At 42.0% G+C, this 23,829-nt stretch overlaps 1 protein-coding gene across 1 annotated transcript in view; it reads right to left on the reverse strand.

The window, feature by feature from the left end:
• T265_07050 (hypothetical protein) overlaps window positions 1–23,829 on the reverse strand; it is a gene marked incomplete at both ends in the record, with an annotated part of 46,920 nt that overhangs the window by 7,789 nt on the left and 15,302 nt on the right. Inside the window, 3 exons of the mRNA XM_009172474.1 lie at window positions 288–572; window positions 4,989–5,155; window positions 21,846–21,961. Coding sequence (XP_009170738.1) covers window positions 288–572; window positions 4,989–5,155; window positions 21,846–21,961 — 568 coding nt within the window. The remainder of the gene's footprint in view (window positions 1–287; window positions 573–4,988; window positions 5,156–21,845; window positions 21,962–23,829) is intronic.

Consider the following 23,829-nt stretch of genomic DNA (forward strand, 5'->3'; position numbering starts at 1 on the left):
GGACTCATGTGCTAGCGGTTCATGATCCCAAAGCTCTTCTCGACTATACGTCATAGACTAATTCGTCTTATCAAGTGAGTGCGAAAAACAACCGGTTCCTTTTGAACGCAGTTTTTTAAACGCTTTGATCTTACCTTAAAGTAGTTACCTTTTCGCTCGAAAAATTTGTTGAGCGGATGATAAACTTAGATGTAGAACTTTGTTTCAGCAAATAATTCCAGAGTTAAATGGCATTCTGGGTAACTGTATTAGCACAGTTCTATGATAAAAGATGAATTGAATATTACGTGACTTGCATCGGCTAGACCGACCTCCCCGCTGAACATAGATACGGTGCTGGAAAAGGCATTTCGCATATCGTTGAATCGAATTTGATTACCCAGCAGCAAATGAAATGCCAAGGCGAAAGCAACCAGAAATGGGCTGAAGACAACGGCCAGGTTGGCTAAGTTCGTCAGGATGAGACCAAAGATGCCCAAGTAGATTCCAATAGGAGTGGTTCTTTGGAAAAACATCAGCAAATCAATCCAAGCGAACACAATTCCCGCGGTACCTGTTTGCCATTGCCAAGGCTAAAAATGTATACAGAGAATAATTGTCAGCACTCATTGTTCATCAACACACTGACTATGTTGCCAAACGGATGAATATCGGGCAAACACCTCATTCGATAGGTACTTATTTTAAGTGATTTCACCAAGTTTATGACATAATTTGTCGGTTGTCTCAAGAACGTGAACCAACAGTGATTAAAATGAGCGAGTGTGTTGGTATGGTTGCAGCCTATTGAGAAAGTGGTCCCATGGGAAACGGAGTAAGGTTCGCAAGTTTGCACACGATAGGGTCAGTGAATTTCGGATAAAAAGCCTTGGGAAAATACATAAATCCCTGCTTTTTTGTGTTATTCCGTATGAAGAGGACTCATCCTACCAGGAATTTTCAGTTTGTTCTTTTTTTCAATTTCATCATTCACAGACATAATACACTGCTCATAAAGTTGCTAAAAATTAGTTTAGGCCCGTCAAGTAGGTGCAATCTCCGATTTTCCGCGAACCTCATGTTCTACGTGAACCCGCATTTCACGAAATTGGTGAAAAACACCCATTTGCAAAGGAATTTGTTTTTTCTGGAGACTCTCAGGGAACCCAGGTGAACCTATCATTTATGATGTTTTCGAGCAACGGAATGTGCTGCACCAGGCCACCTCATGTTTCAGTCGGTACGATATTCTAGATATCGCGATACATGCGTAGGATGAATACACTACTTATAAGGTTGCTGAAGATCGTTCAACGGCCCACGACCAGTTTTGCTCATCAGGTAGGTGTAGTGCCTGACTTTCCATCAACCTTATGTTCTACTTGAACCAAAATTGCACAAACTTTGCTTGAAAACATCATAAACGTGAGATTAAGCTGGGTTTCAGGTGAGTCTCTCGGAAAACCAAGTCTGTTTGTAAATGAGTGTATTCACCCTTTATATTTTACAGCTGGAGTGTTTTTGCCGTAACCAGCTGGGTATGAACATTTACATATATTTATTGTCCGTAGTTGGTATATCCCTGCTGCAATGACAATATTTGGCGAGATTCGTCATCTTCCTTGTTACTTCTTAATTGTTCGCTTTCCCAAGGTCATTTGCGGTTCTTGAAATGTCTATTTATCAATGTTTCAAGTAAGGATAGGAATACACAGTTGGTTTATGAGAAGAGGATAATGAACCTAATGAGCAACTCCGTGGGTGTACCTTGGTCTGGAGCTGCCCTTACTGTTTTTTGTACATCCAGTGGACAACGAGCATGGCTACACCAGTGATGAACGTAAAATCTGCGCACGCACTGCGCACCAATTGGCGAAGTTTCCATGTGGCTTACTTGGTCGAACAAAACAGGAGCTACAAACTTGGTAAAATTCCCTCCTTAGAGGTAACCACGAGGAGGGTGAAACCAAAATAATATAAGGATGATAAAAAGTAGCAACTCTGCTTGGTTGACATGTATGACATGCTTGCGACTGGCAAATTTACTGAGACCGTGATTTGTTTAACTGGGTCGACAACCAGATGCAGCTCAAGGCAACGTGAACTATCATCCTAAGGAGTTCCGAGAGAAAAGTGACAAAGCCTGCAAAAATGATTCCTGAAACCAACTTGTAACTAGATAATGAGGTATTGCTCATTCTGCACTAATAAATACAATACAATACAGTACGGTACAAGTGGATGAAATACACAGTGCATCCTGGGGTGACGAAGCAGTGTGGAAGAAAAGCCTCTTGATCAAACTCCAGAGTTCCTCAAACTTGTCTCGAAGTTTCAACTGCTTCTTTTAATTTGTATAGACATACCAAGCACCTCTTGAAGTTTTAAATCGGTTGTGTCACTTCATTTTGAACCGCTCCAGGAAGGTTTCATGTCCGGAGCAAACAGAAGCGTTTGCTTCATTGTAGGCAACCAAGGTGCAGATATGCTAAAAATGTTGTTGTTTGATTTAAGTAGTATGACAGCCCTATAGCTCTTGAAACCGACTTCGGCTTTACTGAAGAAAATTATACTGTGTTGTATGAACATTTGGTCCATAGTGATGCATCGTTCAGTTGAGGTTCCATTTAAGCAACAGAACACTAAATAGGGAGCTTTCGAATTTCGAGGATTTTTCTTAGTTACCTGTTGAATAAAAGTTGGTCCACATGATAAAATATCAGTTCTAACTACTTGGACACGTTATAATCAAGAGAGGAGACAGATAAAAGGGCAACAAGACAAAACAACAAGACAACGGGGGTCTATTTTTATCTGCTTCAGTTGGCTCTTTCACGTGACTCTGAAAAAAAGTGCGGTTGTTCCTGTGAAACATCAAGTGATCACAGTAATGAGAGTAACGGGACATTTCGTGTGTGAATGTATGCATCCTCTTAAAGTTCTCCATGGCGTTTAATTCGACAGAAATTTGTTAAAGTGCTCACATTACTTTATTTCAAGCGCTAAGTCATTCATCGGTGAATTACAAACTTAAGCTCTGGTGACATATTCATCACGGGGATTCTCGTGATTATCAACGATAAAGTTTCTTGGTATCCTCGGAAGAATCTCTAGTTTTAACTTTCTCTAGATGTTTTTAGTTTACTTGAGGTATACTTGTTGAATGCAGTCCATTCATTTACTTAGGGTGGCACAAAGCCTAGTTTCCTCTTGCACGGTGCACAGTACCTAGGTCTAATGGGAAACTGTGCATGCGTCAAAACCACTTCGGTGCCGTTTTGCGGTATGTGTAGGATCTTATTTCAGGTCGTTCCCCTAAGTTGCACACCAGTCAGACATCACTGGCACCTGATTTGGTGGATTAGTTTGTATCTTTCGTATGTTGGATAGATAGTGGTAACCTTAACGACGTAGTCAACAAGTACACTGGGAAAGCTGGGCCATCGTTCGTCATCGTGTTTCATATACGACTGTAAAATCCGGTCCCATTAGCGGTCTTACATACCTAGCTTGCAGAGTTGATGGATTTGTCACCAGCGTACGTAGTTCCTCAGAAATTGCTCTCTATCTTCACGTGTTTTTTTATTACGACGCGCCAGCTGATCAGGTGTAGAGGTACTGCATTGTTCTTTACTGCTGTGTGAGTGCAGGCGGGTGCAGGCTCAACAGAACACCTGAACTGTCACCTGCTGTGGTTGACGCCGAGAGGGCCCGTGTAATGCTACATAGTGATTGATAATGGTTTTGTTCATGGCATGATAACCCTGAGAAGTCTGATGGCTAACCATGAAACTTCATTGGTCATTTGTGAAAACTGCTACAAATGTCATATTCACCAGAGGTTTCAGCAAACTCGTCATGTTGACCCTTTCTTCTGGGTCACCGTTGATTGGTCTGCACTCGATGATTGCAGGTACTAGCACGAATCAGGTCTAACATATTGCTGGCGTGTTTCGCTATAAGAAAGAAGGTATTGAATGCTGTAATTCTTACGGCAAATGTCAGGTTATTCTGTTAATTATCTTGTTTGCGTATAAAAGTGCGGATATTTCCACAGATCACAGTCGAATTTCAGTTGTGTCACAAAGGAATCGGCGGACGGCTACTACTTCCCATTTTTAGGGAAGTACGAAGGAGTTTTGGTTATCTCAACTTTCGTTTGGCATGTCTTACTCACTGGACCCAGTCTGACGATATTGCAGAATTGTCAGCCTACCGAATACCGATTGACGAACCCGATTTACCAACAGTCTAAAATGCCTGGAATAGTAGTCCACCTGGCACCATGATTCTTAGAATTTCACTCTACTAATCCATCTACTCCCTAAGTAGCAATGAATCACTGATTCGGAACTGGTTTCGGTAAGCCTGACATTTAGTAAATTTACAGACATTGAAGGGCTTTTATAAATCATATTTTATAGCGGATGACAATTTGAAATCCATAGAAAACCTTGAGGAATAAGGGAATAATGACCAGTATGTCAAAAGGGATGTGGAGAAACCAGGGACAGTGCTTCATTGTATCAGCCATGTTAACGGAACTCGGAAATAGGTAACTAGAAGTGAAAATGCCGAAAGCTTTGTGAAACAAATCTACCCGAATATCGTTGACTGGACAGTATTTGAAATGTAAGTACAAATAAACAGGCTTCCATGAAGTACCGGGCTCGATAATCTGGGGGCTCAGCATCAAGCGTTTCTCAATAAATCTAGTTTTTCGAAAGTTGCCTGTGAGAAATCGTGGGTCACAGAATGTAAAACACTTTTACAGAAGATTACTATGTACGAAAAAGGTACTTTATTAAAATTCCATTTCAGCTGGACCCTAGTCTCGACAGAAACTCTACATTCAGCGTACACCGTAAGATTGATTCCTTTAATTTAACCAAACAAGAAATAAAATAGTTCTTGATCTTCCCACAGATTTTAGGTTATTAGCCTTTAGAAGACAGGATTATCTTGGTAGTCTCATTGGTATCAAATTGCTGCAGCGCGAAGTCGCTTACCTCCCTCAAACCGGTTCTTCGCATGCAGCCGTTGGTGTCCACTGTGGTTGCAATTGCAAGCGAGTAGATAGCCAGTTCAAAAACGTTTTCAAAAGTGAAGTAGTCCGCAAGGCTCGCGAAACATTGAACCATCTGTTTCAGGGTGGAAGTAGTCACAGTAATTGAGCCTATAAGTCGACTGAGTGCTTCGGAATAATCAACCACAAAGTCAAAAATACACAACAATACGATTAGGCCAAACCAGTCAATTTATTTGATAAATTCCCGCTAAAAGTGGACGAATAAATAATAGTCCATTTTTTGAATCAATGTTGTCGCTGATCCTGACAAAGTGGATACAAATCTCCATACACTGTTCACGCCATGGGTATTACTAACACAAGCTTAGAAAGTGCAAGTAATCTCTCCTCTTCAAACCAAACGATTTCCGGCTTACCAGAACTGATTTGAACGTACTTCTCCATAAACTATATACTTGTGGTTTATATATACATATATATACTTGTGAATCTGGGAAAACGGTGGTCTGTCCAACATGTGCTCTGTAGAATAGTGGCCCTTCTGAGTGCATATGTTAGAAAAACCACTTTGTCACGCAACAGGTGAAGTTAGTAAATAATGAAATCCACAAATCAATCAGGAGCACTGTGTATGCTGTGCAGTTCAATCACCATAAAAGGATCTGAACAATAAGGACTGCCCTCGTGAAAGAACTTCCTCTATTACCTTCTGATCTCAAATTGCGTGCGGAAACTCACTTCAAAAAACAGTTGCATTCTCTGGGTTTTGATTATCCACTTCACGACAACAATATTATCTATGCTAACCAAGTGCCGTTGTCGGCTTCATGAATCCAGTGGCTGACGTGTTTATAGAACCCGAAGGAAAGCAACACATCTCAGGCATGCTTTTGCTTGTTTAGCTGCGCTGGGGAAGTGAAAGGTTATCAGAAGTTTTGCTATTAGTCGACGACATAGTTGGTTTTTGGGAGATGTCACGAGGTTGTACTGGAACCTGGTTTAATCCGGTCACAGCTTAGAAACACAGAACTTTTTCTTCGTATTCTGTACGGCGGACGCCATGTCATATATGTGCAACGTGTGACGTCCAGCAGTAGCATGCGAATGGGCCATCAGAAAACTTCCGCTCAGCAAAAGCCGCAAGAATATAGCGATCTTCGTTGCCTTAGTGATAGTCCGCATATCCTGAGCAAGAACCTTCTCGGAATGAGAACAGATGTCTCCTCTGAGTATACACTTTATATCAAACAAGAAGACAAAAATACTTGACCCTGAAAAGCGAACCATAGAATTAGCACACAGATAGTGTGTTTCGAGTCAAGTATTGCTCATCAATATTTTGCAGTGTACCCCATTAAACTGTTGTCCTTTTTCTTGCTTGACGGTGGGCGTATGTCACTCCGCTAACAGGTTGACATTCGGTATAATGTTTTTCCTATTTTATGCGATGGGTGTAATTGCAGTGCGAGCTAGACAAAGGAGTTTTTCGCGAATATCATCTTTGGTTCTCTGAAGAACTTTCACCCTCTCTTCAAAGCTGAGATATCTACAGTTCTCATATCCGATTGTGTAACTAGAGAAACGCATGCAGCGTGTCAATATTTCTAAACCGGTATTAGAAATGTTAATCCGGTCGACTCATTCTATGGTTGTTATTCACAATAAATACATACGCATAATATGGCACCCTTCTTCATTGATCGCCACAACATAGTTGAGGTTACTTGAGGGGCAGTCGTGCTGAGGATGAGATAGCCATCCAATAACTCTTTCTTTGCTTTAGAGACAGCTGCGTGATACGGAATCAACCAATACTCACTTCGTCCATCCAAACACACCCCCTGGGATAGAGCATCGAGAGCTGACAGTACAAGTTAGTTCAAACCAGACTAGTTCCTTTGTGACGTGCATCCTTGCTATGGCAACAATTAGGCTGTCCATCATGTTCAGATGTGTCTGGGTAAACCATATACAAAACCTCATATAATGAACAACCCAAAGAACAAAGCGTTCTCGCGTTATGAATGCAACAATTGAACTGTCAGAGACATATCCATATCACAACATATCCCATTCTAGCGATTCGATTTTGCATTGCGTATCATGTGTACCGGCGAAATTTCCAACATACTTCTCTTACATGGAGTATCAGGTTGGTACAAACGAGCACTCAGTGTACAGGTGAAATAAAGTTGTTTGTGGCCTCTTTCTCACTTTACTTGAGAAAATAGATTTTCTTCCATCAAGAACAAGTCAACAAACTATGGGTAATCGCAATCAAACGCAACTCTTCTCATAGTTTAGCTTATGCAATTACTACAGAAGTACTGAGTGACTTCGTTTACTTTGTCATAGGAGATCAAAATTATGCCCCCGGGTCCATTAACTGGAGAAAATTGGATGTCCACATTACTGCCTCTTGTCAGGTATGCCATGAGGTTGGAGGTTCGCTTGAGGTCAGAGAGGTTTAGCAGTAGTTGATTCGACGTAAAAATCATGAAATAATATTAACCATCTTTTATACCTGGTAAATTTGTGTAATAACTAATAATTCCAGACTTGTTTTGTTCTGGCTAAGTTTTGGTTGCTAACTTCCGACAACTAATAGCCCAGAAGTAGCCATAGCCCGAGAGCTGTATGGTGGTGTTTTCGGCTTGTGGCTGGATGGTAGTTTCTAAACTACTGGTCGGGCGGTCGAGGACTCGGTGCTTCCTGGATTTTTGTTAGATGATAACTGCTGATTGTTCTGTTTGAGGCGGAAACAGCCGTACGTTGCTTCTCGGTATTTCAGCGACTTTGGTTAAAGGACGAAACCTTCATCGTAAATATTACTAAATGACACGATGCCTCAACTAACAAAAGGCACTCTAGCTTGATACAGATGTTCAGGTCTTCCTGGCTAGTGCTCCAAGTAAAGCCAAATGGAAGTTAATGCAGGAATAAATATTTCCTGAGCCGCGAACTTTAGTCGTCTTTGGTCAACTGACAATGAATTCAGTGCAAAACCATGGCTGCCGACACTCACTACAACGCCGTTAATCATTTGTTCCCACCTGACGCCTGAGATTCATGCTTGCACGTTTTGCAAATTGCTACCAAACAACATAAAACGTTTCTAGGGGTGAAACTACGCCAGTACACGGTATTATGATGAAAAACCTATACCGTGCAGAAGAATACGTAGGACAGGCTTTTATAGCTTCGGCGATAGTAATCTGATCGGGTACAGACAGCCTGAGTGTTTCAGTCGTGCGCAGTATCCAAATGGGTCGTCCGATCAATCTTAGACCTACAAGGTGGTAACCTGTGTAAAAAAGGATAATTTGCCCCAATTGTTTGGCTATGGCCGCAAAAGTACCGAATCTCCTAAACTATCCTGTTGGTTTAAACTTTGTGCTTCCCCCAATATGTGTAAGTGCCAAGATGATCATTTAGTGAGATCCTAGTATTTTCGAGTAAACTAGAACGTTCTAACGTACTTGACAAGAGTGAGTTTACACTTCACAACCAGGTGTCCAAATACTCGCTATTTAGTAGGTATTGGAATCATTATTAGTCGCCCAAACCTGTATTTTCAGTCACCAGTAACATCTGTGATTAGCGTAGGTTAAATTTGGCTTTAATTGGTCGTTGCCTTATTCAGGTAATCATTCAAATGCCACTGACTAGTTAACTAGCCATCGACCAAATGGAGGAATCTGTAGTTTTCAGGTCGTTGACTTGTATTCTATCGACGGTTTTAGGAAACGTACCATCGTATTAAAAAAAACCGCATCCACGCTAGCACTGCCGTTTTTATCTGCAATTACCGGGCGTTTGTAAAGGGATCACACCTGTGAATCTCTCAGTTGAATTCTCAAGAAATTTATCACAGTACAGTATGTCTACCTAACCTCTTGTATAAATGAAACCCTCCTAACAGATATTAAATGCTTTGTTTTAAACCAGTTGTTGACTCATTCGATCTGAGTCCAATAAGGAGGAAAGCGCACTTGTGGTTGAGCTCTTCAAAACTTTCAAAATCGAAATTCCGTTTTTATGTAAGGTTATCACTCCCATTTAGACCAAATTAGCCGGTAACATGTGGGAAAGTATGAACTGTTGCGACCGGCACTTTTGATATAAGGCTTGGAGGTGCTATTTTACGGTCAAATGTTGACGATTAACTCAAATTACCCTAGCCTATGATACTGACATTATGTGGCTACTTATTTAGACAAATACATCGGATAAGTTGTGATGGCAAGTATTGTGAAGTGGTCCAGTGGGGGAAGTCTCGACTGAAAATAATCCATGAAATAGATCGCCAGTCAGATTGTCGAATGGATCGCAATAAGTAGGATATTAGCAAAGAGATAACAAATAACAGCACACGAACTGTGCGTAAATTCAGTAAGTAACAACACAAACCAACAACTTTGCATTCGTACGAATAATAGTTATTCAGATACTTGCCTCTTTAACCAGATTAAGTACTGCCAGTACTATTGTTCCATATTTCACAACATCTATGGTCAAAACGTAAGCCTTTTGTCCTGTATTCATCATAGCCAAGCAAACATCTTCAACCGTCCGATTGGTTCCCGCAACGCTGCATGGTAGAAAAACCGTGTGGACAGGCGGAACAAAAGTTCAGCAAAGTTTATCGGAAGCTACAACTGGATAAGTGTCAAAGCTACAGCATGTTTATTCAAAAATACTTTTAGAGAGGGTTATACCGAATGATTAGGCTGAGTTAAAATGGAGTCCGATAGCACTGGATATGTGACCTCGAGCGCAGCTAATGATAACGATATGGTTCGAATTTCACATAATGCCCCCGAGACTAGTATGCTGCATTTTGGACCTGGTGGCATTTTGTGTTAAACATTAGTTCCGCTAGTTACGTATCGTGACAGAAACGTGAATGGCATTCGTGGTTAGAGAAGAAAGGGCAGGGAAATTTTAATTTAATTCAGGTATAAATCAAAACAGGGAAAAACACTCTGTGGATCACGCAATGGAGTATTTATGCCAGAAACCGGTGAGCTAATGTAACTAGATTGATGAGCAGCGCGAAGTTCATACTGCCCTCTGCGTTAATATCATCGGCCTGTAAGGACAGATTCCAATTCGTCAAGACGACTGTTGAATCGAACTTGACCTTATGGTAATTCCCCGCTCATTTGCTTACTCCGCCTATGTACTTTTGATCTCCAGTTGTTTTGCCTATCCGTACCCGCCACACCTTGCCGCAGAGGTCGTCCTTCCCGACACCTGTGTATTGACATGTGTGCGTGTGTGTGAATGTGCGCTGCTGACCTACTTACCCATGCGCGTTCTAGTCCCGTTTGCTGACCTGCTTTGACTAGTTTTCTCATGAGATCCATGTGATCTCACGTCCAATGAGAATCACGAGACCACTGTCGGAAGGAACGACCGCAACTCACGCTGCTGAGCTATCATTCCGCTCGCAGTTGCTTGGTGTGCGGAAGTTAACGCCGCACTGTGCCGGTCAGTGACAGACCTGTGAGCTTGTTGACGCTACGAACGTCAACAATTGAGGTTTTTTGTACAAATTTGCTTACCCTTGTGTAAATAGTACCGTAGAATTACGAACCCAATTCTCCCTTTTGACCATCGGGATTGTCGAACCTACGCATCACTCAAAGTTCCGTATCGGAAACCTCAACAGTACTCAATTGTCCACGTACATTCGTACCTATTACATTAGACACCTTTTGGGATGCGATTCGAGGGGGCGTAATGTCTCGCAAATGGGGCCAGTGACGAAGGAACTCTCGAGGCGGTACGATCGGTCTCATCAGGGGTAGTTGATCCGTTGGGAATTGTAACAGCCACTATACCTGGATCGGATTTGTGTCAGGACGGTCGTGCTCAAGACTCCCGTCGGTCCAGTAGACAGAGATATACAGAAGATATGCATGCTAGAGGGAGTGGGTGAGACATAGGAGCTCCGTCACCGCAGGGGATATGAAAGACTGGAAGGTGACTGTGGCTAGAGTCATTCGTACCATTTTTGCCTCTCATATTCACTAGCGTCTAGTGCCGAGTGGGGGTAGTTTGGGAAATCCAAGCTGGCTTTGGTGGGGAGGTGTACTTCCTTTCCCTGGTCAAACTCTTGCCTTGTCTGCTGCTGTTTTTTGCGTCTACATCATAGACTCGATATGCATTTGTAATCCCTCATGAAATTTTAACCCTTAACTTATCGAACCACTTTGGTCGACCATCCTTTACGAGCTCATTTTGACCATTTTACGTTACCACGTGTTTTGCCTAGGCGTGTGTTGCAAACTAAGATCGATTTGCCGTCTTCGGGCTTTCTTTGAACTTGCACCACTTCGTGCAACAGTTTAGACGGAAAGTGCTCCCAAACATGGGCGGTTCACGCGCTTGAGACAATTAAATGAACGCTGTAGTGGTAGCAGTCGTAAGGACCTATTTTTGGAAAAGTTAATAGGTATACCTTGGTTCGCCTCCGGACGGTTTAGATGCCATTCAACCAGAGAAAAGTCAGTACACACCATTCTTTGTACGACTTCGGTTTACCAGGTCTCAAGGATTTCCCACACTTCTCCCCTAGTTTGTTCGAGTTAGTGAGTTTACGAAACTCTCCTCAGTGGCGAACGCGAGATATTTTTCTGAGATATGTGAACCTAGCCATCAAGTTTTGTCAGAGTATGATTTGGAATTGTGGACGGAACTTGTGATACTGTTCAAAGCACTCGGTATAATTATACAACAAGTGCGTGGTGATGCTAAAGGGGGGCGAGTGACGAGGGAACTCTGGAGGCGGTACGATCGGTCTCATCGGGGGTAGTTGATCCGTTGGGAATTGTAACAGCCACTATACCTGGATCGGATTTGTGTGTCAGGACGGTCGTGCTCAAGACTCCCGTCGGTCCAGTAGACAGAGATATACAGAAGATATGCATGCTAGAGGGAGTGGGTGAGACATAGGAGCTCCGTCACCGCAGGGGATATGAAAGACTGGAAGGTGACTGTGGCTAGAGTCATTCGTACCATTTTTGCCTCTCATATTCACTAGCGTCTAGTGCCGAGTGGGGGTAGTTTGGGAAATCCAAGCTGGCTTTGGTGGGGAGGTGTACTTCCTTTCCCTGGTCAAACTCTTGCCTTGTCTGCTGCTGTTTTTTGCGTCTACATCATAGACTCGATATGCATTTGTAATCCCTCATGAAATTTTAACCCTTAACTTATCGAACCACTTTGGTCGACCATCCTTTACGAGCTCATTTTGACCATTTTACGTTACCACGTGTTTTGCCTAGGCGTGTGTTGCAAACTAAGATCGATTTGCCGTCTTCGGGCTTTCTTTGAACTTGCACCACTTCGTGCAACAGTTTAGACGGAAAGTGCTCCCAAACATGGGCGGTTCACGCGCTTGAGACAATTAAATGAACGCTGTAGTGGTAGCAGTCGTAAGGACCTATTTTTGGAAAAGTTAATAGGTATACCTTGGTTCGCCTCCGGACGGTTTAGATGCCATTCAACCAGAGAAAAGTCAGTACACACCATTCTTTGTACGACTTCGGTTTACCAGGTCTCAAGGATTTCCCACACTTCTCCCCTAGTTTGTTCGAGTTAGTGAGTTTACGAAACTCTCCTCAGTGGCGAACGCGAGATATTTTTCTGAGATATGTGAACCTAGCCATCAAGTTTTGTCAGAGTATGATTTGGAATTGTGGACGGAACTTGTGATACTGTTCAAAGCACTCGGTATAATTATACAACAAGTGCGTGGTGATGCTAAAGCCTTTGTTAGTTTGTCGTGGATGCTACAAGCCAGGCGATAGATCCTGACTGTCGGTACATTAATGACCAGAACGAGAGGAGCACTCTCTTTTATGTGAACGGTTTGCATATTTTCATGTTGTCCGATGCTGACGAAAGAGCTATCTGGTGATTATTATCTGCCGCCACACCAGCAGTAAGGATTGTCAACCAACGACCTCTCTACCAGTGTTTGATTCTTTGGTACGGAAGAGTACTTGGACACCCGGCTTCAGTAGCGGTTTTAGATGTATCCCTTCTGAGTAGTCTTCATCTTATGGACATAAATCCGTTTGCAATAGACGATTTATTGTTTACTATGTCCTTGAAATCTAAACAACTAACGTGGTGAATGATCCAGTTGGCCTAGTGGGGTGTGGTTGTTTCAACAAAGTGTCGTGACAATTTGTTAATTGAGGAGAGAACCGAGAATAACCATGAACTTCTACTTTGGGGTGGATTATGCCAGCTAAAGCAGATATCTCTGACCCTTTTTTGCACAAACGGTCGTGATAAATGGAATTAACGTGGAAACTCTAGACACACTGAGGTGAGGTTTACGTATCTGTAGTGTCATTAGGGCGGGTGATTCACCAACTAACCAGCCATTGCGCAATATCTGCTGGCATAGCTATAATGGTTTCCATCTGACTAATCTGCAAAAGAGCACGCTACTCTGTCATCCAGTGCCATTTTCTCATCTGGTCACGAATACTGCGTTAGCTACCTAGATCATTCAATTCAGTATCTTCCGCGGTGTAATTTGACTAAATGAATTTGTAAAAATCACTTGACCAATACACCTATATCTCAGCTGATCATAGACAAGAACTCAGCTATATTGGGAGTTGAACCGCCTTCTAGAAGTGAAAAATTACTGCGTTAGCTACCTAGATCATTCAATTCAGTATCTTCCGCGGTGTAATTTGACTAAATGAATTTGTAAAAATCACTTGACCAATACACCTATATCTCAGCTGATCATAGACAAGAACTCAGCTATATTGGGAGTTGAACCGCCTTCTAGAAGTGAAAAATCATTCAGCTGTAACACCCGGTGACTGACTGGCTGCCATGCCACCCGAAGGAAGCACCAGCGCTGAGATACTGTTGGGTTGCTCAAGCTTAGCCAGAATGAAGAAACAAACAGGTGGGATCAGAAAAGTCAGAGATGAGCAAGTCATGAGATGTATAAAAAATATTAATTCTATGCTTCACAATCCTGAGGCTAAAAAGAAGCTCATGAAAGATATGGTTTGTTTGCAAAACTCTAAACTATAGTCGGCGTTTTGTACTGAGAGTTTCAAAAGATTTGCACGCAGGGATCAATCAGTAGACTTCTGGTGCCACTTATGCCATAAACTAAACCCGGGACAATCATACCGAAATGTCTGTGCGGTAGAGAACGTGCTTTCACGGATACAACAGGATATTATTTTAGAGCAGGATTGTGTGATACATTGTGATTAGGAAATGTGAACTCTATCCTTATCCAGACAAGATCTAGACCGCAAAAAGGGAAACTCACATGGAATAGGTAGGCTTGGTTAATAGCATAAATGATGTGAAACAGGCAAGGAACAGCAGGTAGACAAATATATTCAAGAGATTGAACGCCATTCGATCGATCCTTTTCCACGTCAAAGAAGCAATGACGAGTTCGTGTTGGAGCAGTTCTTCGCGTTGAAATTTCACCTGTAACATGTAATTCATAAAATATTGTGACGATTCTTTGATAACCTCGCTTAGCAATCAAAGCCTCAAGGTACAGAACGCACCATCATGCGCAGTGGATGCTCCATTTTGTTATTATCAGATTTTTTGTTCATCCCAGTGCTCATTTCAATCTGTTTCAATAGCCGCGTCACCCTCGGTAAATTCTGAAACAGAAGCAAAAAAGACTCAGGCTCATGGTACCCTGAATTACCAACTGGAGCGTTCCGTCAAATCCGCTTTGACGAGTTACAATGTCTGGAATATGTCACCGCCTTAGAGGCACTGCGAGCTGATTAAGTCACTGTCAGAGACCAATTATTACGTAAGATTGGAACAAAAGTCAACGCAAGTCAACTGCAGACTCAGTGGAACTCTGGTCACAAAAAGCAAAATGTATTGTCATGTTTTTTGACCTTATACGTAGTGAATACGTTAAATAAAATCGCGCTGAAGCATTCAGTCGAATCAGTAATGTATAAAATATATTGGTCCACCTGATGATGTTCATGAGGAAGCAAACGTTCAGTGGGCCGTTAAAGAGTATTCGAAAATGGTGTATTTGAAGCGGTATGTCAAGACATGACACTTTGATATCTTCACTACCCTGTCAGCTGAAAGATTTGATGTTGCTGCAGCGTGCTACGTTAAAGGGCTGCATATCCGAGAGATTCAGCAGATAACCAGTGAATTACCTTTATAGCTTCAGCGTAAGCTTTTTTTTGGACGCAAAGTTGTGGATCCAGCAGTGAGATTCCAATCGCATCTGGGATCGATAATAGTCTGGATCGTATCGATCGTGACACATACACCGACTATGACTGGTGCGATCCAGGCTACTATTGAGCGCACAGTTGATTGGGATTTGACTGCTGGATTCAAAACCTTGTGTTCAGAGAAAACTTGTGCGACCGTTGAACTTGAACTGGCCTGCTAAAAATCCGGTCCCACAAACCTGCCTGACATTGAGGTCATTTACCCGATTCCGTGACCCATTGACCTACCCCTCATTCCACACCCACTTCCTCTGATTTTTATTTCTTCAAGGTGTATGAACTTCCGATTTAACCCTTTACATGTGATTTTTGGTACCATGTGAAACTGAAATGTAATTCGTCTAGGTGAAGTAATCTAATCCTCCAGGAATCACGATAGTGTCGTTTAATGCGTACTATCTTGCAAAAAGTAATGTCGTGGATTGAGCTACTTTGTTGCCTACTACGCTATTGAAAAATTAATAAGGTTTCATACAATTATGCTACAATCGAATAGACAGAATGAAGTAGTAGCGAGAAAACCAATGGTATAACTTCAGCGGATGATAGAATACTTTATTAAACGAGGTAAGATTATTGCCGTAATAACAAAAAGCATCAGCAGGTGTTGTCTGTCGTGGTTCAAGAAGGCACAACCGAAAGCTTTTAATGGTGTGCAGAAATTTCGTATATCAAATTCTTCTGTGGTCTGTAATCTCCATGTGTTGTTGTTTTTCCTTTTAAAAGCCCATCAATCCAGCTATGTAGTTGTTTTGTTGAATACCAATTTCACACATTTTCGTCCTAGTGCGTGTTACGCTTGAAGCTTGAAGAATTACGAGACGGTCCAGTAGGCTTATTGTCATCCGACGTTCATTTCGACTCAATTAACGTCAAAGTCACAGTGGAAAATGAGCAGTTCTATTTAACATACCCACTGTGTATTTTTCAACAATCACTATGAACCAGAAACTCGCAGTGCCTAAACTCTTTCATTCTATTTGGGGTAACAAATGCATGAATCCGTACGGCCGATTCAACATAAGGTTGACGGAAATCCTAGAACTGTCACTACCTGATCAGCCGCAGGAAGAGTGAAACCGCATGTTGGATGTTGAAGAAGTAAGTGGTATGTTCTTCCTGGAAACTCATTTCGGAGACGATTTGTCAAACAGCTTATCTGTCTCGTTCAGTTGATGTTGGCGGTAGAATGCTTATTTCGACCTAGGAAAGCTGAAATTTCTCTTTTATTAGGCAAAATAATGATATAACGAACACAGGTAATGAATTTCAGCCGAATACCAGGTGATCAAGATAATACCTGGTATGTCTTGTCCATTTTGCTACGAACGAACTCAGAATGTTTGAATATTGCTTGACAGTTATGTGCTACTATTCCTTATTTTATCTACACAAGGCTATGATGGTGATGCCTTTAAGCTCAGTAACAGGACATAACTTAAAGGACCACTGGTCTCACATGATTTCCATAAGAAATACACAACTCCAGACCGGACTCTTTAAATGGAAGCCGTCCACTTAAACTATGGTTCCCATTGTGAAACTCCGAGGTTGTCCATCTCAGACGTAAGTGGTTGTGAAATTCTCGCTCAAAAAAGGATCACATCTACACTAACCACTTCTATTTGTGCTTTTCTCTCCAGTGAGTTATTGTGTTCCTTATATCAAACCTACAAAGCACGTACATACATTGAAATTTTACTCTTCATTTTCGCAAGGGTGTGGTGAGTGCTCGTCTTGAGCGAACACTTGACAAACACACTTCTACTAACCTTTTTACCAGCCTGGAAGTGTCTGTTAGGCTGTCCGCAAACGCACACGAGAACCAGCAAATACAAGGTTGTCCTTAAACTGTCCAGCAGGTGTACTGTATATGGTAAACAAAACATAATCTCTAAATAAAGTGATGCATGGTTTGTCGTCGGTTTTCTAACTTTCAGGACATCTGGATGGCGACTGATGCTCGTGAACTGTACTGATTTGAGTGATTGAGAAGTTTCAAATTTTGTTCGTCATTTCCAGCGCACAGCTTAACTTGACGGTTCAGTCAGTTCACTTAAATTTGGGTTTCCGGAAACGAAACTGATCATTCTTGTATGGTTTAACTGTTGAAACTATCTCCACAGTTGGACAGTTGCTCTTCGGTTGTTTTTCGCCAAACTATTACGGCACTTTCCTTTACTGTTGTCCTTTCCATACCGATTGTCCCCATCCGAAACTGGCATGTTTGTGTGAATGTGTTTCCTTCAAAAAGTGACATAACTGGACTGCTCCTTATCTTCTACAATACCCTACTTCCACGAAGCGTTTGTGTCGGTGATTTACACGTGTACAGACACTTCCAATAGTGGGTGGATCAATTAATTCGCTAGTGAACATTTACAGTATAGACTGTTGGTGCAACCTACCATGTTTTCGGATTAATGAACGAGTCTCACTGTGTATATCCAGGTTGCTTTTGTATATTCTCTGATTTGAAGTAAGCTACTTTGAGCCCGAACTGCTCAGTAATTTGGGTTCACTACCAGAGCGTTCTTCCAATGATGCCATGTGTACTAAATTCCTCGCTATATGTGTTCGAGAACCAGTTAAAAAATACTTTTATCAACAGATGATCTGAGAACTCTGTTAATAGGTGGACATTTTTAACCCTCAGATATTACCGGCAATTTAAAGCGAAATTGTACACGAATGTGCTTCCGATGGAGGCTATTTCCAACAGGCTAGCTGAATGGATACTTTGTTCCGCCGATCATATTGCCAGTTACTTATATACACACAGCACAATTTAAATTCGTCAGTAACAGCAGAGAAAATAGGGTCTCCAGTGATATTTGGCTGGCGGTTTAATGGCTAAACTGGAAGGCATCAGGGTGAAGTATACTGGAAACACGCCTCTGCTTCACACTTCTTTTGCTATCAGGTCGTCTTGGCTTGCTCATGTGGGATCTACGCGGTCCAGGTCTTTCTTTTGTCTACCGCATGGCCATGTTTTACGTCAATTACTGTAATAGCCATGGGTCTCTCAGGTGGCAGTTTTAGTGTTTTGTCCGCTACACCCGTTGGTGTCAGTAAACAAGCAGAACGGTTAGGTGCGCAATACCTAGAGTTTTATGACTCCAGTTAGCAGTAGACTGGTAAAACTGCCTACAGCACTACTATGGAAAGCATTGTTAATTACGCAGTTCCGTCTGATCTCCCTCGATTGTTCGGCCAAACGGTGAACCGACTGAAACCAAGAACATGCAGTTAGATGGCACGACGGAGAAGCGTACATTACCCCAGATGATCGATCGAAGCATATGCTGGACCTGTCTTAACATTTACAGATAGCCAAACGTCAAGTAACCTGTTGTCTGGCGTGATAACACGATGGAAAGCTTTCAACGTAGCTGTCCCAGACACACCTAGATAGAGTTTCAAATTATCATGCCGAATTCCAAACAACCTCCAATATACACTTTGTAGGTCGTACTTATATATGTGGGGACTAGAGAATTGGAATGAAGCGAAACACTTCAGGAATACCATAGAATGAAAATGTCATCACCAGTCTTATGTCATGGTCATCAGTGAGGTAATAGGAAACACTGAGGTTATCAGAGAGATTAGAAACAGAAATGCTTCAGCAAAGATAAGATCCTCCCGAAATTTTAAAATTTGGCTCTTTGCTTTACTCGATCCTTTGAATGCGATATTACCGCCTATGAGGAAAAAAGAAGAGTTTGTATCCGGTCTTGCGAAGTTGACTTTATTATCCGTATTTAGAAAGAGTGATGCGACAGTGTGCAGAATCCAAATGGCAGTAATACAACTGTAATAGCCACTGCAGTTTCCACTTAATTAAACCAACTTCTTTTAACCATGAAAGACTAGAGGAAGTAAAACTAAATGCAGGCTTCCGTCATTGTGATGGAAATATCAAACAAATACCCACTCAGCGTGCAAGCTAAGAATATCGGTAAAATAGAAACAATACACTGTAGCCCGCCCACTATGTTTTCGGCCTACGAACGTCGAATAATGAAAGCGAACACTCAGCGGACTATCAACTCAAAAAATGCCAACTCAATTAGTTCATCAAGTCCTACACTGCAAACACTGAACAGATTAAACGCTAGCGACGTCATCCTGAGCTGGATGTGGAGCTGAGAACACAGATTTTTGGTAGCAAAGAGAATGCCATAGCTTAAGGATATAGTTTTCGTTACTGAGGCCAGGACTGGATCACCAAGCCCTAATTCAGACAATCGTTTTTGGTAGTTCACAGGGAATACTCGTAAAATATCGTACACTTTTCTTTGTAACCTGAGTTCTGCTGTAGAAGTTTAACGGTCTTGTGGACTAAACAACTTGCGCACTCTAGTAATCCGATAACACACTCGATCGCAGTACACCATTCTGAGTGGAAAAATGAGCTGGATTTCAGTATGATGGCTCCCTAAACTGTGCACACCAGAAACGGTACTTCAAACCGGTTCCAAATGGTTTGGAAACGTGCATTTTCAAAGATCTCTGACAACATTTTTTCTTGAGAGCAAAGGCCTCTGAAGCGGATGATTCTAATTTTTAAGGGGACTTTGTTTTTGAAAGTCCTGTATCCAGTGTGTCCGCTAGGAATGAATTCTGTCCAACGAGCTTTTGGTTTGATAGACGTCACGTTAAGGGGATACCTTATGCTACGCAGACAATAAAGCGAAGATATTCTGCCACCATAGTGATTGGTCAACCATCCGGAAATCGAACGGCAAATTGAACTCGAGCAAGTCGACGGGAGCAATCAAATTAGCAACAACTGTGGCCATCAGTAAGTGAAACCTATGTGGCTGTACATGCGTGAGTTCTCTATACTGCTTCTAACGATCGGAAACGACAGCAGTTCCCTGTAGTCCGTGTCTGGAAGGCATAGACACTGTAGGCGGTTGGAAACTGCAGAACAGCAAGGCATTGTTGATCGAGTTTGTCGGTGACCAAAGTGGACATCACCGATCTACAACTGGAAATTCAAGTGCACTCATGTTTAAACTGACTTCATGTAACACTGTACTGTAGAACAGGCCCCGCCCTCTGACAATTGTGGCTCCTCCTGTTGAATAAATATCACTCGCCTCAAAACTGACAAATCTCTCACCGTGTGTAAAGAAAACGAATGGCAAGCAGTGACAAATGTTCGTCAGATGTCCACTTACCTCCCTTGAATTAGCAGATGACTCAATTAGTGCCCACGAGTCCTCTAGTGGGTCGAAAATGAAAACGGTGAAGTTGTCTTGATGTGCCTGCGGTAGTTCAGACTTTGTTGTGTGCTTGTCCAGCACGAGTTGTGCCGCCTCTGCGATACAAGAATTTGCAGAAAGCAATTGCACTCTTAATACCAGTGGAAATAATAACACGGTAAAATGAATTCCTGGTTGCTTGAGATTCGGCAGTTATAGCGTTTATGTCCAAATTTGTCGATTGAGGTCTAAGCAAGACATTCCAGTGTTGTAAGAATACTTCGTCATTTGTAGGGATGCAATCACTATTGCTTCTTTGTAGGTCTTTGTTCTCTGTGAACGACATGTGATAATTGTTGCAGCCTAAGATTATGTTTAGAATCGTTTTCCGTCCAGCTTAATAAACCTCTCTTTGATAGAAACCACCCAGGCCTTGAGAAACCGTCAGTTTCTATTTACAGCTTCTCTGAAACGTGATTGTCGGTTAGAAATAGTTGCGGTAGACCAATAGTCACATCTACTTACATCATACTGTAGTGCCCCATCGAGTACGCCTATGCGGCAAAACATTTGTACGAAGGTCGGTAAGAATGGTCAACGGAACTACAAGGAACAAACACGCATAGAATCCCACCAGCTCGACGGAGCCTACAAAGAACACTAGCGCATTTGAAGAATAGTGTTTTATGAAATTTCTTGAAGAAAATCTGAGTAACGCAATCCGGTTCACGTGAGTGGATGATCATGAGTTTTCTTCAGTACCTTTACACACACATTTAGGGTAATTCCCATTTTTCTTGTCCATCCCGAACTCATAACTGCACACACTTGATTTATTGTACTGGACCGAGCACGCGGAACGAGCACAGAACTCGTCTTCTAATTTGATAACGACCTGCTTTTATAAAAGTGGGTCGGCCATAATCGTCCCCCAGATCGTCAGTTTCTGTAGCTGACCATAAACTGCAAGATTAGTACACACAGATAGCCATTTCCCTTCTCATCGTCGACCGGTGCACTCATTCAAATATGGTACCAGACTTTTTATCGAAATTAGTCAAGAAGCGGAACAAGTGCTAGAAAATTTGGGTATGTTTTGCGGAAGTGAGGACGGCTATTGTATGATCTTTGTCCTACATAGTTTATTGAGGCGAAATTAGTTTGCTATATTCGAAAGCTTTTTACTCCAAGAGACACTCGTGCAACTGGAAGACGGAAGATGTGTGACAGGCTCCGGTTGCACCTATTCAATGCTTTCGGACACACCTGTAGCGCCGGTAAGAACCAACATTTAAAACAATGTTTAAGCCGTGTGGTAACGTGTGCCTTTCCTTCAAAACTCACCGGGTAGAACTCGTATCATCTGTCGAAATGGTGTCATGGCACGCTTTCCACGTCCCGTTTTATTCTTCAGCAGTTCAAAACCATGATCACTCTCAAGTAACAACCTGACACATTCGCTGAAATTTAAAGTACAATTAATTATAAGAAGTACGAAATGCTGTAGTTTGAAAGCCTAGACCGAGGTTCCGGTCCAATTTTGGGCTATTCACCTACGATTATTGAAAATCTTTTCTTCCTCCACTTAATAGTCAGTTAATATCAAACGAAACAAAGAATGCCAGCGTTGGATGGCATGTTTTACTTTCTGTTACGTTCAAAGACTGTGTTGCTCCCTCAAGTTATCTTCGTTTTTTTTCGATAACACGTTGAACACATTGATATTTGTTGTAATTGGCCTTGAAACCGACCCAGTAAACCTTCAGTGGGAAATCCAGGCTATAGATAAGAAGAAGCTGGAATTGAGTGGTGGTGGGAGGAGGTGAGGAGTGTAAGGAACCATTGATAAACGTGCCAGATTCACCTGTAGCATACTTGTATTTTGTGAAACATAGTCGACTTTGGAATCTCATCAAAATCAGGAGCGCCAGGATCCTAGAAGTAGATTAGTGAGGTTCTGAAACTGATGTATAATCACAAGGAATTGGAACATGCAACTAGCGAGGGATTGTTGCACAAACCCGACAAACGTGATTGGTGTTTTTACGTCCACCTCTATGAAAATAATTAGCTTGACTGTAGGAAATCCGATAAAGCGTCGTATGTTTGAGTTTTACGAGTCAGCGAGAAATGCCCAAGCTATTTACGTGTGACCAAAGGTTGACTAATTTTTAGCGATTATCCTACACTTTGAACTCACGTCTATAGAACAGATTGTAGGGCTAATCACATTACTATAAAAGGGTGTTATTCAAGAAGGGAACTTTGTACAACTGGATGTTTTGAAGGAAAACGCATCCTTCTCGCCTGGTCGGAGCTGTTGCCCCTAAAAAATTCTTATGAGCGATTAAGACTGCATACTTTTAGTGGTGCTTTCAACTGAAACAAACTTTGCCATAGTGTCTAGTCCCAGAATACTCATTTAATACAATAAATTCCACCACAAATAAATTACCACTGCTTTTCAATCTGTCTACGTGATTTGATGACATGCGTGATAATTTTTCTGAGAAAAAGGTAGATCTAATGTGGAATTTAAGGGGTAACACTTTGAATAGGGTAATTTATGTAATGCATTTAGCATCGCATGAGTTCGCATGAAATGTTTATCTATGCTTACTATCAAAATACTTAAATAAACTCAAAGTTTATCAGTCATTTGTAATTCTAGCGGTATGTTGTCGACATCTTGACTGTACAAATCCCAAACGCTAAGGAATTACGTGTTGAAAGTTCGGAAAGAAAACAACCGTGTCAGCACACGGAAATTTATTTTCAGTATAAGAAGGCAAGATTTTTTACAAAATGAAAACAGTTTTACGCAATCAAAAGAAAAAATCCGCATTATTACGCGGCCGTTTTTGCCACTGACATTTATGTGGTGCCAAACAGGAAATCGCCGTATGGCCAACGAGACAGACAGAAGGATGAAGACTTACACCGGTTGTCCAGAGAAAAGTCTTTCTAGTCATTGAATACACCATCGTCAGCTGTAAGAACCGCGTACTGGTCGTACACCGGTTGTAGCTGCCGCAGTTTCGTTCACCGATGATTTGGGGGTGGGGTGGGGTAGGTAGCTGCGCATTGCACGCGCGAGCTGGTAAATTGGTGCATAAATCCAGCCCTGTCAGTGGGCTGTCAAGTGGGACGGGGTTGGAAAAGGAGCTATGCATTGGAGGCAATAGCTTGGATGCACGAGCGCCATTGAGGGCGCGACTGGGCCGTGTCTGATAATGTCTCTAACCATTGATGTGGCCCTTCTCGGGGTCCCCATCCAGGAAGACGGCAGCGATCAGCGCAGCTGAGTTTGCTGGTAATGGCTTTCATA

This window comes from Opisthorchis viverrini (assembly GCF_000715545.1).
Source record: "Opisthorchis viverrini unplaced genomic scaffold opera_v5_158, whole genome shotgun sequence".
NCBI classification, from domain to species: domain Eukaryota; kingdom Metazoa; phylum Platyhelminthes; class Trematoda; order Opisthorchiida; family Opisthorchiidae; genus Opisthorchis; species Opisthorchis viverrini.